The following is a 15,703-nucleotide window of genomic DNA, read 5'->3' as shown; positions in this document are numbered from 1 at the left end:
AAATATATGTATATAATTAATTTATGTAATATGAAGTTCTCTCTGGCGAGGGGTAAGTAGACGCGCTACGCGCGCCGCGTTAACCCCCTCCCCATTTGCGCTTTCAAAATATTCGGGATCGAGGAGCGGGAGCTTCGAAAAAATCGCCGCGTGTTTTTTTCCTCCTTTATTTCGAGCGTTTTTTTTTTAACGCGCAGCGTATAAAGGTAGACACTTTATAAAATAAACAATTTATTAATAAAATAATAATACATTTATCTGATCTATATAACTTGCATTCTGTTTTTTTTTTACGCTATAGCTTTTGATTTATAGTGCGTGTATAGGAGTGAAAATAATAATATCGCGTGCAATATATCCGCGTGTACAATTTAAATAGACGGACGTCGCAGGGGTAGGATTATAATTTTTAATGCGATATCAGGATTAAGTTTTAATTCAATCGACAATAAATAATTCCCTGCTCTCCGGATGAGAGGCGGGGGGTGGGGTGGGGGGGATAGATGCACAATCATGCTACAAATCGCTATACGCAATATATAGTCTATTTGTACGCAGATTGTCCTTTCATAGTGTTTCTCTGCTTTTTTTTTTATACGTTTAAATGTACTCGTGTAATAATTATATGTTGTATAGTGTCGGCACAAAGACTAGAAACGTATACTCATGCCTTAATATAACATATTCGTTCACACTCATCAGCTAAAGATACATTAATCGCTTAATACGCACTAAGTATCAGCGTCGCGGGAAAAGGAAGAACTCTTTATACCACTTAGAGATCTTATGCCACATGCCTTGTATTGCGTTTAGCGTAAACGGCGAATAGAGAAGGGATTTTTTTTTTTGTAACACAGCTACAACGCAAGACGGAGAGGAGAGCACACCTCCCGTTAGCTCTGCATTAAAATCCTCGCATTAAATAGACATTTAACATTTCACTAAAATAAATATAGTATAGCTCTGCATTTGACTTAGGATTAATAGCGATTAGAATCTCTTTACACAGCTAACAATGACCATTATTCAATAGAAAAATAAAATATATTGTCCTTTTAAGCCAACAAATGTTATACGTGTGTGTATATATATATATATATATCATATGTTTCTGTACGTGTATGTGTTTGCGCATGTATGTGTACATATCTATCGGTAACTGTCAAAAGAGAACAGTTTCCTCGCTGCAAGCACATTTCCAAGATCATTATTCGTAGAAAAAAAATGCTTCTAAGAATAGAAAACTCAAGTCATTTCGTATATTGCACAGTTCATGCTATTGACTTTCCTGTATCACATAGCAAGCAGAAGATTGAGACTGTTACTTTAGATTAGAACAAAACGCACAACGGTATACTTTCAAACAATTCGCTTCAAGACTCGAGATAAGACTGCTTGGTATCATCATTTAGTACACATATAACAAGCGATCATAAAATATAATTAATAAAGAGCGTGATATTTTTAATATTTTTTTTTTCGGAAGATTGACAAATTCTTTTATAGCAAAGACAATTTCTTTACTTGACATGTTAACATATGTTAACATATCGTTACTTTGTAAAACGAGCTTGCCAAGCATTCATCTTATCTGTCATCTCGTTCGATATATATCTATTTAGAAAATTATATAAATACAACACAAACTTAAACGCATAACATTACTCATTCATAATCTTGTTGCAATTCAAGGAGATATTTGCAGTGATGGAAATATAATTCGACATAATTCGCATTCGGGGATACACATTCTGCGGAACACTGTTTAGTGTAGTATTTATGCTTGTATACCCTAAGACAGATGTATGTAAGAGAGTTAAGATTTCGTGAAATATAATTTGTGTAATTATACAATAATACTGTATAACTTTCCATATACATCCGACCAGTACTAAACAGATTCGAGTAGCCATATAGACCGTCCCAAATTAAGAGTAGTAGTTCCTTTCTCTTTCTTTTTTTATACTTTCAAAGAAGTGTAATGTCTCGGACGATAGACTTTGATACCGCTGCTCACGCAGCACGCATATCCGATGGACGTATCCATCGTAATATATCTGTCAATCTGTTCATCAGACATTCGAGCTGTATGTGCGGCCGGTGACGAGTTATAGAAAAATAATTGCGATCGTGCGGCGAACTGCTCCTACTATGAAAGTACAAACTATAGTACGTCGGCGACATTAGAAAATTGGGTGTTCTTTCGTACAGGCGCGGCTTTGATCGTCGAATAAAATTCGCTCCCCATCGTATTCCGTTATTTCCGCTCATAAAACAACGTTTCGGTGCTAGGAAATGCAGACGTTGGTCTAATGTGGGGAGAAAAAAAGACGATATAAACTCTCTTTCTCTCTCTCTATCGTCTTCTTTTACAATATATTTCTTGTAATATAACTAAAAAAACTGGTGTTTTTTTTTAGGATTGTGAACTTCCTTGAAGAAGCACCGTCTCGGCGTTTCGCAAGATCGATTCGATTCACACGAATTCGACGTTGTGACCGCGACGAACCGCAGGTACTAAATCCACCCGCATAAAATCGCAAATGCACACTTATTGACCCGTTTGCCGTGCTCCGATTTCATTTACTACCGTAGATAAGCGTTTTTCTGTTCTCTTACTTCCGGAACGAAAAAAATGACGTCGATCGTTCTGGTATCGAATCGATCTCTTCCCTCTTTCTTCCCGCCCTTTCCATAAAACCTGTCGTCCCTCATCGCGCCATATATAAATATTAAAGTTGTATACACTCAATATAATAGATAAACGTTTCCGATATGGTATATTAACAGTGAGCTAAGCACCGGGAAAGATTTCTTCAGATCGCGCGCGCGTATGGTTTTCTTACCCTCTCTCTCTCTCTCTCTCTACTTTATTGAAACTATATGTGGTCCTCTTCTTTGTTGCTCTGCGCCGCCGGCGTCGCCGGGGTGGGATCGTCATGGAACATCGGGTTCTTCACCTCCATCTCGCCCGTCTTTAATAAAAACATCGAGAGCCAGTCTTAAGATAATATCCACAATTGAAACAGATTTTTTTTTTTTTTTTTTTTTTGAGATTCCGAATATCAAGACGGAAATTACGAGATTGCTTATGTGATGCGAAACTCACAGATGCAAGTCCTGGACATTCATAAACGGTATAGTCACCCTCCTCGTTCTCTTCATCGCTCTCCGCTTCCGAAAGGGATCCCGGATCCCTCGTTGCAGAAGTGCGACTAGAGCAAATATTATTTGTTAAGCGTTACCTTCAAAATATATTTTTCTGATCCTGAGATTTTTACGAAATGATGGATTTCGATATATGTTGATTTTTTTTTAAACAGTTGTACCGAATATCTTTAAGAAATAAACATATATAAATTTTAAGCTCACTTTTCCATCGCGATAATTTGTTGCTTCTGATGTTGGAAGTGATACATCTGAGCGGACTGGGCGAGCCTCTGATCACCGGAAGGTGATATATCCTTGTTCGGGCCTGTCACACCGTAAGCAGGATACTCGATGTCCGCTGCAGCTTTCGCGCCACGTTGCAGTCTGAAAAAAAAAATGAGATCCCGTGAGAAAACGAAACGCGTGACGCTGTAAAAACGCCGAGCTACGAGCGACGAATTATTGCGATCGGTGTTACCTGCACCACGTCAAGCTGATCAATACTAAAGCGAACATCGCAGCTGCACTGCAACCGGCCACAATGGCTGAAAATGCACATCAAGTATCACATTTAATCGCATTGATTGACAAAATCGGATAATTCTTTTACAATTTTCATTTCGCTTGCGCTGCTTACCGATAAAATAAATGTCATTGTTGAAATCGTGATTTATGGGTACGATCACCGGATGAGGTCCCGCAGATCTTTCTGGTTCCGATATGTCGATGCGTCTTGCGATTAAATCCTTCGATATCTTCTGGTTGATATTCCGCATGTCGTCTTCTTGCTTTATCAACATTTGCCCTTTATCCGCTGTCTTTTCCTCGTTCCAATTCATTCTCGACGCGTCTTGCCAATCTAAATCATCTACGAGTTGCATAAATTAGAAAAAAGTAAATTAGAAAATGCCATTCATAGTTTAAAAAGAATCAGAAATCGAAGGCAGCTGGCAGGAAGGAACTATACTTATCAGCAGGTTGAAGTGATTATAAAAAGGGAGCGTTTAAAAAAAGAAAGAGTTAAATATAAGCTAGGAAGAATTATCGATGTTAGACTGACGTAATTTGACCCTTTCGAGACTCTAGGATAACGTTTCTCAAGTCGGATTCCGTGAAACGAAGCTTGTCTCTTGTGAGATAAAAAATTAAATTAAAAAATTATGAAATAATTCATTAGTAATATTGAGATTTTCTAAAAAAAAATAAAAAAATAAAAAACAAAATATATTGAAAATAACAATTATACATTTTCAAGATATTCAGGATTGTGTGCGCCAAAATGAAATAAAAGCATCACTCGAAGGGATTCCAATAAAAGGCAAATTAACGGATGAACGTTTACCCGATGACGAAAACGGTTCGACGTCATAGTATCTGGGATCGTTCGGCTTCACCGCGAACGGGTGCTTCTCCTTAAGATTCGACTTGTCGAACTTGTACGTGAATTCTGGCTCGGTCGGTGTCGATGCCACTGCCGCCGAACGCACGGGTGCCGCTTCCCTTCCGCCCTCGTGATGCAACGTTTCCATCCCGTGATTGAAGTCCGTGTACTCTCGGAAAGAGTCCATTATGGCCTCAATCATATCTCTGTCCGTATCGAAAAATTGCCCGTATCCGAGATTCTTGGAGAAACGGCCGTCGCTCTCGGCCGACTGTTTCTCCTCGGTGTACAGTGGACGTTTAAGATCGAGATTGTCGTAGGACAAGATGTACTCCGGTTCCCGACCTGCGATCTGACTCGAACGATGATGTTGCCCTAGCCATGTCAATAATTTCTCCTTCAGGTTCAGATTGACCGTTTTGTCGGTCAAAAGTCTTAGGACTTCGCGCTTCTCCTGGTCCAGCAGACTGTTATGCTTCTTGTGCATCGACGACAGGAACGTGGGCAAGTGCGACCGATGAAGACGCTGCTGAAGACGATGCGCCTCCAGATAGCGAGCTAGCTTAAGCGCGACATCCTCCGACGTTTCCGGGAGCGCATCTAACGTTGAGAAAATAGAAAGCGTATATATGTTTCTGTTTAACATTTACCGCATATTTATCGAGATTAATACAGCCCTCTATTATTTATTTTTAATTATTCTAATACGAAACACTCTAATTCTGAAATGAAACTCTCCTTCGAATTAAAGTTTTAATATCTTAATATATTGGCTTTGATCCAATAAATATTATTAGCTAAAAACGTCGTGAATTAGAGCGATTAAATTGGAGTTGTATCCAGTTTGGATTATTATCGCCGAGCTTCCTGCCGCTTTCGTTATGCATGCAATCGGGTTTCCTGCGGTTAAGATATACATACTGGCGTTTCGCGATAACACCGTCTAGTAGAATCGCTCATATGTAATAATGAATACGTAAAAATTTTGTTTATATAATTATAAAAATAATTCTATGTCAACCGATCATCGGTAAAAGTTAGGGCGAACTCTAATTACATCACAAATGATCCTGCAATTTACTCTTGACCTTCAAATCTCAATTACGCTTTGAGGATAGAAAATACTATAAACGGATTGTCCTTCCCGGATTATTCCCGTGCACACAATCTACCATAAAGGGATAGAATTTTTTTGTTGTGTAATACACATTATATAATTGTATTTTATTATAATTATATAATATTTTGGAAATTGTTATATAATATTTTTATTTGAAAGAATCGGAAAGAAGTACGACACTAAGGTCATCTCATTTTATTTCAAATAAAAGTTCCTGATGATAAAAAAATTATTTTTAATAATAAAAAAGGTCACAAATATAACGATAATGATTTGCGATGTTAATTATCAGTCGTTTTCATTTTTAACTTCTTTATCTCTTCTTTCCACATTAAAAGTCTGAGTTGATTCTATTTAGAGAGAAACAATTTTTTTGCATATGTGCCACTCAAAAATCTAGATCAGCCTAATGTCGTATAAAGATTACTTTGCCTCTTAACATATTTTTCCTTTTCATTTTATTTCAAATAAAATTTTCTGCTGATAAAAAAATGATTTTTAATGATAAAAAAGGTCACAAGTATAACGATAATAATTTGCGATGTTAATTATCAGTCGTTTTCATTTTTAACTTCTTTATCTCTTCTTTCCACATTAAAAGTCTGAGTTGATTCTATTTAGAGAGAAACAATTTTTTTGCATATGTGCCACTCAAAAATCTAGATCAGCCTAATGTCGTATAAAGATTACTTCGCCTCTTAACATATTTTTTCCTTTACAAACCGATTGAACAAAGATATTTGCGCGAAACATTCAATCGATTGTATTTCAATATTTAACCGATCGAATCTTGCTAATTAAAAATAAAACACGACTATTTTGGAAAGGCTACAAGTGGGTCTTCTCCGTGTCATTCCCCCTGGAGAGACGTTGTCTCTTAAGGCCGTAGACTCTACCCCGTACTCACCCCGATAAAAGCTGAGCTCGCCGGTGGACAAGCTCAACAGGAGCGGCATCAACGTCAGCCAGGTACAGCCCCGTTGAAGGAGCATCCTCTCGTCGTCGTCGTCGCTGCTGTTGGTCGGCTGCTGTGGGCCCTGCACAGGTCTTATCGTCCCTCTATTCGCATCTCCATATGCGAGAGAGCACGTCACTTCATTCAGGGCGGACGGCGAGCTTGCGCGATTAGCGCGGCTTCGCGTTCAATCAATAACGACCACCACACCGCCGACTTTCACCCTCCCACACTCCGGCTTCGTCTTGCTCCGACGTTGCGCGAGTATTTCGCGCCGCGTTCCTCGAGGACGCGTTTTTTCCTCCTCCTCCTCCTCTTCCACCTCCTCCTCCTCCTCCTTCTTCTCCCCCTATTGTTGTGTACCGCGCCGGCGATTAGTATGGACGCATTAGGTGTCATTAAGCAGCTGCCACGTATCCCCACTACTCTCTGTACACCCGCATCCGCACACATGTGAGAATTTTGTTCCGTTTACAAGATTCGCTGCGATTCCGATTCACCTCTGCCAGGACGTTCACCCTTTGGCTCACTCGCTGAATGTCGGTAGAAACAAATTTTCTCTGAGTCCGTAACGCACTCGATAATAGCGAGGATTGCTAGCTAGCTGTATATTTCAACGGTGGATGCCGGTGGATTTGTTATGCTTCAGAAGACTATTGAGAGAAAAAGAACATGTTCAAAATAATGATGGTAATGTCGAGGCGTTTTTAAATTTATATTTTGAATTCAAATGTTTAGTAAGATGATACCGTGCCTGAACGTCACTCTTAAAACACAATCTTTTATTTTGTAACAATCATTTATTTAATTGAAGTACAGATAGTAATCGAAATAAAAGTACACTAATTCTCAACATTTGATACAATCTCGATCTCTTCGATACTGATTCCTTCGAATTTCTTTGATTTCGCTTTCGAATGATATCAATTCGCTATTTACTTACAGATAGTAATCTTTAATCACATCGATGGACTAGCACATCTAATTAACATGTCACATAAATTGATGATTCAGCACCTTGTGTTCAAAGTATGCCAATATTCTCATACTTTTACTCTCTGCTCTTGTCAGTTTGATTAGCCATCATAATTTGTGAACAAAGTTGAAGTAACAAGGCGGTACAAAAAGTCGATTTAGCTCTATATAAATTTAAACTATGCCAAATCGATGATCATACCGCCTTAATCGTCCAACAGAGACTCGTCCTTCGTGAGTAACCGGATCGGCTTGCGCTTTTCGTCCATATTTTGCTTCCGTCTGCGATTTACTACGCCATCGGAAGTGTCCATCATTCGCAATATCTGCGTCTGATCGGAGCAGTCGACTGGTGCAACCGAGATGTCTCGCACTGCCCTAAACTTTCCGCAGTTGTTCAAATGCTCGTTCTCCAAGCGGAAGAAGTTCCACACGAAACGTCTGTTAAGCAAACATATACAGATTACGCGGTAACTCATACAGTTTCTTCTAATCATCGTAATTATATATATATATATTATAGATTTCGTAATATACATTTATTGATAAATTCATACGAACATGCAAACAATTGCATAATGGTACGTCATGCATCCGATAATTCAACAATATTGTGCAGTAAAAAAAATTAGTAGTATGTGGCAAAAAAAAATTTTTCTTCAAAAATATATCGAGAAATTAAACACATACATATATAAATATAAGTAAAAAATCAAAATAAAAAGGCAAATTACAACGTATTTAATCGTGGTCGTGGGTCTCCACTACTCTATCATCATTGCCGTCGTCATTCCCGTTGTCATTCTCGTTTACACTATCCAGGTTTTTGCGATTGTCCTGGTCGCGTCTAATGGGTCCTATGGAGATATCTCGCACCGCACGGAACTTGCCTACGTTGTACAGGTGCTCGTTCTCCATTCGAAAGTAATTCCACGTGAACCTTCTAGCGACTTATTAGTAAGGCACATTGATAAGCGATTAGATTGGCCGGTCTATCGTCGATTAAGTCGCTGTTTTTTGACTTTCGACAATTCAATTATTTCGTTACTATACAGAATGCAAATGACATTAGCGTAGGAGATAATTTCAAATAATATGAGAAATTAATTCTTAATTATATGTCAATATTTTATGAGCTCAATCAAAAATAATTTTATTTTCTTCGATTTATTACAAGTTGAAAAATAAAGTTTAAACAACTCATTCCTATGTCCGTACGTATTGTATTTCGAATTTTATTTGCTGTAAAGTATTGACATATAATTGAGAATTTTGTGCGTAAAGTGCGAGTGCAAACTAAACTTGAATATCAACGTTTTATTAAGCATAACGAAACAACGATAAAAATCGACGACTCGCATTTATCGAGCTAGTACAACTATTTCAACAAATACTTTTCACAACAATTTTGACATATTCTACGTGCATTCAATATTGAAACACAAAAAACATGTATTTACCTGAAGACTTCTAACGGGGCGACTATGGAAACCATAAGATCCGCGTGAATGTATCCCATCTCTGTCAGAGACAGAGAAAACGCCCATCCAAATCGCAAGATAAAATCTTCGACCATCGCGAAGTAGTAATAATACTGCAAAATGGAAAAAGCTGCGATAAATCATCGGATAAATAAACAGTATATCAGTTGTCATTAATATTATTAATATTTGTGCGTGCAATATAATAATAAATTACATAACATGGAAGGAAACGTACAGGTGACGAATAAACTATCTCTTCTCTGAGGAATTTATTTTCTCCAGCACTGCTGTCGAAGAGGCCCCAATCCAGTTTTACATCCCACGTGTATGTAAAACAAGAACTCACCACACTGACCGTCAGCCATAAGTAAAAGTAGGGATTCTCGGTAGACAATGCATAGTATTCTGTTTCGTGGAACAGTGAATTTAGTTTAAAAAAAAACAGACTATTTAACTTTGTATATTCCATGCATATATCTTATCTAAGCAAAATACTTACTCTTGTTTATTAAGTGCAAATAGGCGAAAATAACCACAAAGAAGCTTGTGGCATATTTGACCGCGTTCAACAGATGTGGAAAAGTCTCCTTCGTGTCTCGGTAACGCCTCAGGCATTGCGCAAATCGAAACCACGCCGGTAAACACACCACAAACGGTCTCATCGATGATTCGCGCATTATGCAGGTTTCTGTATCTATTTAAAAGAGAGAAATACGAGCACATTAGATATCGAATATCGATTAGAGATCTAAATCCAAATCCGGTGTAACGTAATAAGGAGTAAAAAATCATAATATAAAAATGTTGCGATACATCGTAAATGGTTTGTTGTATCTAATTACCGACCTGTAACGTCGTTCCAAGAAGAATTCTGGATGTAGAAGCAGACAAAATACTGAAAATCCAGAAAGACCGTGTGAAGAGAATTAAGTTGATCAGCGAGCCAGAAATCCGCGAAATTCACGTAAAAGAATGGCGCGCAGAAGACGCGACCCAGAACGCGTAGTGTCCAGAACCTCGCCTCGTGTCGCAGAGTCTTAGTGGGATTGAATAAGAACAGTGCCAACAGCGCATAAAACAGCAGCTGTAAAGAGATACGATCAATTCCTTAAAATAAAATATTTTTTTATATAATAAAAAATCGATTATTTATCGTTTTTTTCTCGCGAAATTTTTCGCAAAAATTTCAAAATAAATATCGAGAAATACGGAATATACATGATCTTACTGGTTGAACAAACGATGGTACACCCAATGTGTCGCTATATAAGAAACCCAAGATGGACATGGACCAAACCAGACCGAGTATAGTTGCCAATTCGATGATATGCTGAAAGTTAATGCATTCAATGAATTTTGCGATACCAATAATCTATTTTTAATTATATATCTTCTATTTTTTATTATATACCAATATTTTTAACTATAAGATGTTAATATAAAATAATTACCAATTAAAATTAATAATAACGCGAATAAAATCAAGAGAACAAAACACAATGTCATACTAATTACTGATAATGTAAATTTATAACGTTATAAGAAAACAAATTAATGGCATAATTATTTAAAACTGCCTAGAACTCATGATAAATTCTATTAGTTTTAAAATTAATCAATATAACTAATGGCCTATAAAATGATTTTATCTGTCGTAAAACCTGTTCTGACAAATGATTGCGCGGATCAAGCTCGAATATCAGCACGTGATTCACGCCAGAAGATCTCCAACCGTAAACATTGATTCCCATCAAAAAGAGGAATTCTATCAGAAGAAGTGGTCCACGATAAATTCGACAGAGTACCGTCCAGTTATCCTTCTTTTTGTACCGCATAGCTGAAAAAATAAAACAAAGTCAACATAATGCCAAATAAAATGAAAAGAAAAATTTCATTCCCTACTTACCGGATAATATCACAGCTATAAAAAGTATGACAAAAGCGCCAGAGAAAAGGCCGACTTTAAATGTGATCCACGGGGAGAGCTGCTCTCCGAGCGGAGGCACTCTGAGCCGTTTCATGGCCCTTTGACGATCGCCATGCTCCAGGTCTCGAGTTACCACAGCCTCAGTCTCCGCGATCAGTCTATCTATATCCTTGCCCGTGTGGAAAATTGCCGTATCAACGTGTTCCGCATGCCACTTGCCGCCAAAGTCCACATTCAGAAGCTGCAAAAAAAAATTTTTTTTTATTCTGCATTTAAATGTTCACATAAATCGTAACTGTAAGTCAGCTAAAAATCTATGTACCTTATCGTGTTTCTTCAAGATCTTTCGGAATCCGGTGAAATTCAGGTCCTGATAATTTTGGAGCAAAATGAGGAAGAGGTAGAACTCGGAGAAGGCCAATTTCAGCTCTTGAAGTTTGCGCGCCGAAACAGGCTTCTTGTGAAGAATGTGACTGCGGTAACGCGCCTTGCGGCTTTGGGCATCCTCGGAGACTGACAAGATTTCGCTCAGCTCGTTGTTAAGCGTGGCAAATCTACGCGTAGCTTCTGCTAGCTTTTCTAAAAACAGACACATCTCCTATTTATTGTGTACATACTTAAGTAACTATTACGTTCGTTTGTATATCTTTTGTAAAGATGAAATATTTAAAATCAGTCAGTTGTTCTTACCGGAATAGAAGGTATTTATTTTCGCCAGTTCCTTGTCGCAATAATGGAAAAATTTCTCATCAAACTTGCCATAGAAGCTGTCCAAAACGTACGCCTCGGTCACGTCTGCCGATGGAGCCTGCTCCACCGCGGCGTACAGTAGCTCCTTCATTTCCTGCGCACAAAGCATTATATAAATCTCTTGCAATTATCTAATTGTAAAATAACAAATGTTAAAGTATAAAAAGAGAGAAGAGAGAATTAGATAAAGAAACATAATCAATCTTCCTAATAATAAATAATTGTATTATATATATATACATATATATATGTGTGTGTGTGTGTGCGTGTGTGCGTGTGTGTAAAATAGACAAGGTACACGTGTATACAAAATATATATACACAATATATATATATATATATATATATATATATATATATAAAAATATATATATAAAAATGCGATAGAAAATCTAGGTGTTGTATTCAGAATTTTTCAACATTGAAAACACACCTCGTAGTTGATGTACTGCTTTCTCCATTCTGGCGTGATGTGAGCGCTTAGACGTTCCGCGAATTTCATGGTGTGGAAGAGAGAAGGTACAGGGAGGACGAGGACGTCGTGTCGGCGATCACACGACGGCTCCGCGTGAACGCGCCACTCGAATTGACATACGCGCGCGTAATATCGCGTGGCGGATTATTTTTAAAATCGTAGACCCACCGGACGACGCATGTTGCATGTTTCGCGGGTACTTGTAGGTTATGTCGCGTCATAACCTACGATCAGTTATGATTGTTATTTTACGTATCATAACCTATGCGCGCCCCGCGGTACCCTGGCGAATCTGGCGCGACAGCCAGGACTTTTCCGTAGCCTGCCGCAGCCTCGCCGCCGAGATATTACGAATTGTTTTTGCGCACGCCGTTGCGCTCTGTGTCGGAAAATGTGGAAAATTTTTCGCGGAGGTTGTGACACATCGTAAACAATTTGTGAGCCACGTGGTATAAATAATACAATACGTAATATTTTTATATATGTTCTGTGGTAATATGTGTGCGATAAAATTGCTGCACATGGATTTTAATATTTTTACAATATATATTCTTTTGTTTCCATACACCAGGTGTCCAAGTGTTTCGACGAGAAATATACCGAGGAATACACGTTGATTATTGGATCGCAATCGTATTTTTTTTTTTTTTTACTGCAAACATGAAGTTAATTGTATCGAGATTGCATTGCACAAGATTCGCGTCCTTGCGACATGTAAGTTATGTCTATTGAAATGGAGTTTTTACAAAGAAGTGCTACACTAATGCTAATGTGAGATCTGTAATCAGTTTTCAGCGAAGCCAAAGGCTGTGCTTGACGATGCAGTATCCACTTCAATCTCTAACAATGAAATGAAGTATAGACATCATCCAGGTGTCATTGCTAGAACACCAGTGTTTCCAAAGTGGGCACTAAAGGAGATACACGACGTTCTGAAAGGTATATAGATTGTATATATGTATAATTCTTACGCATGAAATATTTAATATATTATCGTTAACTACTTATTTCTTAATACTACTTCCAGAGAAAAGAATTGTCTTGAAAGACATTAATGAGAGCGCGAAGAAATTGGTACAGCATTTGAATAAACGCCATCCTCCATTGGAGCAACACATGTTACCAGAAAAATTACTGAAAGTAGTGGACCGCTTGAATCTTAATAATCCTGGCGAGGGGATAACGATGGAGGATATAGACTTCAAGAAAGATGCAAAATCCCGGATTATCTTGAAGCAAAACGTTTATAATTGGCAGCCAATAAACTTTGATAAACTCACTTGCCTAACGTACCTGGTCGCCAGGGGTGTTCAGAATTATGCGGTCTTGCATAGGATTTTCGATGAAATTAAATTGCGCGACAAGGATTTCAGGCCCCAAACATTGTTTGATTTTGGTTCTGGTGTTGGCACAGTCATGTGGTAAATATAAATATACATATAAAAGTCAGTTGGTGACTGATTTAAAAAATCCTAGAACATAATTGATTAATACATTAAGGCAAAATTAAAGAAAAGAAAAATTTCTTAGGGCGGCGTCTGAGATCTGGTCGAACACGTTAAAAGAATACTTTTGTGTTGAATCGTCGGAATCCATGATTGAATTGTCGGAAAGATTAGCGAAAGCTGCCCGACCTAAGATCAAAGAAGTTTACTACCGCCAATATTTTCCTCTCTCCATGAACGTAAGAGAATAAAAAAGCGCTGTTAAAGTTTTTGTTGACAAAATATAATTTGATGTACCTTCATTATTTTTAGCGAACTTACGATATCGTAGTGAGCGCGTACTCTTTATTTGAATTACCGGGTATGGCGTCGCGTATCGAAACGCTATTGAAGCTCTGGACGAAAACTGAAAACTATCTGATTATTGTAGAAGAAGGGACTAATGCAGGTTTCAAAGTAAGCATGTTCAGTGTAATTTCATTTTATGTATATTATAAAATTTTCATTCTCGTTCGTTCTTTCTTTCCTGAAAGCTAGTAAATGAAGCGCGAAGTTTCATTCTCAAATACGCGAATTCGAAACGCAGACGTGGAACGCAATTCGCACATGTTTTCTCACCTGTAAGTATCGATTAGATAAGAAAAATCTACACATGATGTATGAATTGTATCTCATGATATTATCCTAATTTAGTGCCCACACGATTTGAAGTGTCCGAGATTCATCACCGACGATACTCCGTGCAACTTTAATGTTCTATATCATCCGATGCAATTTCTCGGCGGTTCGAAACACAAGCCAGAGCTGTATTCCTATGTCGTATTAAAGAAAAGTAAGTAAAAGAGAAAAATAAAAGATAGAGAAACAAAATTGTTATATGAATCACGTTATTAGAAAACCGTGGTAGAAATTATACAATTGGCAGTAATCACTAAGTTTTATTGAGAGAATAAAATTAAAAAAATTATATAGATATTACAATTAAAAAATTATAATAATTAAAATCAACCTGACGCATTTTTTTAGCCATCGTAAATTCCGAATTAATAAAATTTATGACAATTTAAAGCGAACAATAAAAAAAAAACAATAAAGATAGGCCAGAGGTCAGAGTCTAGAACACAGATTACGGTACGTAATGTTTCTTAGAATTCATATTAAACAGATATATATCCTTGATATAAGTCAATCCCTATGTTTCGACCTTCAGACTTTTATCAGCAAAAAATTTATGTAACGTTACATTCACCGAAACAATTATATTAATTTTTCACTGATGAAAGTCTGAAGAAGGTATGAATTGGATTATATCAAGGATGTGTACATCTGTTGAATGTAAATTGTAAAAAGCATTATACACTGTAATCTGCATTCTAGACTTTGAATCCTTTTCTTTATTGTTTTCTTTTATTCTTCGTTTTGAATTAAGAGTCATATACTTTATATTAGTTTTTTTTTGTCAAGATAATAAATAATATTCAATAGAAAAATGCAAAATTTGCATATGTTTCTTTTCATAGGCAAACGTCCTGAAGATGACAAGCAGTGGCCAAGGATTGTGCGAGCCGTACTAAACCGTAATAATCACACGATCTGTCGCATGTGCACCAACAGTGGAGAGCTGAAGGAGGAGATATTTACAAAATACAAGCACGGAAGGTATGTATCTCTATTAAATTGTGTTTGAGTATATGAAATATTTTTCTATTAAATTGTGTTTGAGTATAATTATATGAAATCTTTTTATTGCCAGACACATGTACCGTTGTGCGAAAACGAGTAAATGGGGCGATAGATTACCTTTGCATTTCGAACAACAAGAGAGTCCAGAAGATGTTGAAACAGTTAGTGAAATAGCTACTAAAAATGAAGAGAATACATAGAATAAGAAAATAAAGTTTCATTAAATGTTTTTAACTCGTTGTCTTTTACCGTGTATATATGCTGTCCTTTAAACTTTTAATATAAATACCTTAAATATATTCAGGTATTTAAATATAAATACCTGATGTAGCGAAGGGCTGTAAGTAATAACGATAAA

At 37.1% G+C, this 15,703-nt stretch overlaps 3 protein-coding genes across 10 annotated transcripts; 1 reads left to right on the top strand and 2 right to left on the bottom strand.

Moving 5' to 3' along the window:
- Positions 1-420: 420 nt before the first annotated feature.
- LOC105455431 (protein cab-1) lies at positions 421-7,292 on the bottom strand. The gene is made up of 7 exons (XM_011698746.1): positions 6,559-7,292; positions 4,493-5,131; positions 3,788-4,018; positions 3,629-3,695; positions 3,373-3,534; positions 3,110-3,215; positions 421-2,975 (listed from the first exon to the last, which is right to left on the bottom strand). Exons 1-7 carry the CDS (start codon positions 6,641-6,643, stop codon positions 2,880-2,882), a joined length of 1,386 nt encoding a protein of 461 aa, XP_011697048.1. The 5' UTR covers positions 6,644-7,292; the 3' UTR covers positions 421-2,879.
- Positions 7,293-7,386: 94 nt separating this feature from the next.
- Positions 7,387-12,260, bottom strand: LOC105455428 (xenotropic and polytropic retrovirus receptor 1-like). Of its 4 annotated transcripts, XM_011698737.1 has the most exons (12): positions 12,176-12,260; positions 11,683-11,836; positions 11,315-11,571; positions 10,972-11,233; positions 10,727-10,902; positions 10,294-10,395; positions 9,912-10,149; positions 9,565-9,759; positions 9,301-9,470; positions 9,042-9,175; positions 8,316-8,524; positions 7,934-8,022 (listed from the first exon to the last, which is right to left on the bottom strand). In XM_011698737.1, the coding sequence occupies exons 1-11, from the start codon at positions 12,242-12,244 to the stop codon at positions 8,323-8,325; spliced, it is 1,959 nt and encodes a 652-aa protein (XP_011697039.1). In that variant the 5' UTR covers positions 12,245-12,260; the 3' UTR covers positions 7,934-8,022; positions 8,316-8,322. The 4 variants fall into 4 exon arrangements, with proteins under 4 accessions (XP_011697038.1, XP_011697039.1, XP_011697041.1 ...); XM_011698736.1 differs by lacking the exon at positions 8,316-8,524 and having other exon boundaries at positions 7,387-8,022; XM_011698739.1 differs by lacking the exon at positions 7,934-8,022 and having other exon boundaries at positions 8,432-8,531.
- Positions 12,188-15,574, top strand: LOC105455430 (methyltransferase-like protein 17, mitochondrial). Of its 5 annotated transcripts, none has more exons than XM_011698740.1 (10): positions 12,188-12,261; positions 12,789-12,931; positions 13,006-13,156; positions 13,245-13,638; positions 13,748-13,901; positions 13,975-14,118; positions 14,196-14,282; positions 14,356-14,494; positions 15,183-15,321; positions 15,416-15,574. In XM_011698740.1, the coding sequence occupies exons 1-10, from the start codon at positions 12,243-12,245 to the stop codon at positions 15,543-15,545; spliced, it is 1,500 nt and encodes a 499-aa protein (XP_011697042.1). In that variant the 5' UTR covers positions 12,188-12,242; the 3' UTR covers positions 15,546-15,574. The 5 variants fall into 5 exon arrangements, with proteins under 5 accessions (XP_011697042.1, XP_011697047.1, XP_011697045.1 ...); XM_011698745.1 differs by lacking the exon at positions 12,188-12,261 and adding an exon at positions 12,565-12,654; XM_011698743.1 differs by lacking the exon at positions 12,188-12,261 and adding an exon at positions 12,575-12,666.
- The last annotated feature ends 129 nt before the right edge of the window (positions 15,575-15,703 follow it).

The sequence above is a fragment of the Wasmannia auropunctata genome, unplaced genomic scaffold (genome assembly GCF_000956235.1).
Source record: "Wasmannia auropunctata unplaced genomic scaffold, wasmannia.A_1.0 LD335903.1, whole genome shotgun sequence".
Classification (NCBI taxonomy): Eukaryota; Metazoa; Arthropoda; class Insecta; order Hymenoptera; family Formicidae; genus Wasmannia; species Wasmannia auropunctata.
Note: the sequence above shows the minus strand (reverse complement) of the source record. Positions and strands in the feature narration are given on the sequence as shown.

What these genes read in the sequence shown, in the direction of transcription:
- LOC105455428 (XM_011698736.1), bottom strand. Translation starts at nt 12,244, where the DNA reads ATGAAATTCGCGGAACGTCTAAGCGCTCACATCACGCCAGAATGGAGA. An exon ending in TATAGCTGTGATATTATCCG is followed by an intron (nt 10,903 to 10,971) that starts GTAAGTAGGGAA and finishes TTATTTTTTCAG; the next exon opens with CTATGCGGTACAAAAAGAAG. An exon ending in GCAATCATTTGTCAGAACAG is followed by an intron (nt 10,396 to 10,726) that starts GTTTTACGACAG and finishes ATTAACTTTCAG; the next exon opens with CATATCATCGAATTGGCAAC.
- LOC105455430 (XM_011698740.1), top strand. An exon ending in GGACTAATGCAGGTTTCAAA is followed by an intron (nt 14,119 to 14,195) that starts GTAAGCATGTTC and finishes CTTTCCTGAAAG; the next exon opens with CTAGTAAATGAAGCGCGAAG. An exon ending in CTATGTCGTATTAAAGAAAA is followed by an intron (nt 14,495 to 15,182) that starts GTAAGTAAAAGA and finishes TTCTTTTCATAG; the next exon opens with GCAAACGTCCTGAAGATGAC.
- LOC105455431 (XM_011698746.1), bottom strand. Translation starts at nt 6,643, where the DNA reads ATGCTCCTTCAACGGGGCTGTACCTGGCTGACGTTGATGCCGCTCCTG. An exon ending in CAATGACATTTATTTTATCG is followed by an intron (nt 3,696 to 3,787) that starts GTAAGCAGCGCA and finishes GTGCATTTTCAG; the next exon opens with CCATTGTGGCCGGTTGCAGT. An exon ending in CAAATTATCGCGATGGAAAA is followed by an intron (nt 3,216 to 3,372) that starts GTGAGCTTAAAA and finishes TATTTGCTCTAG; the next exon opens with TCGCACTTCTGCAACGAGGG.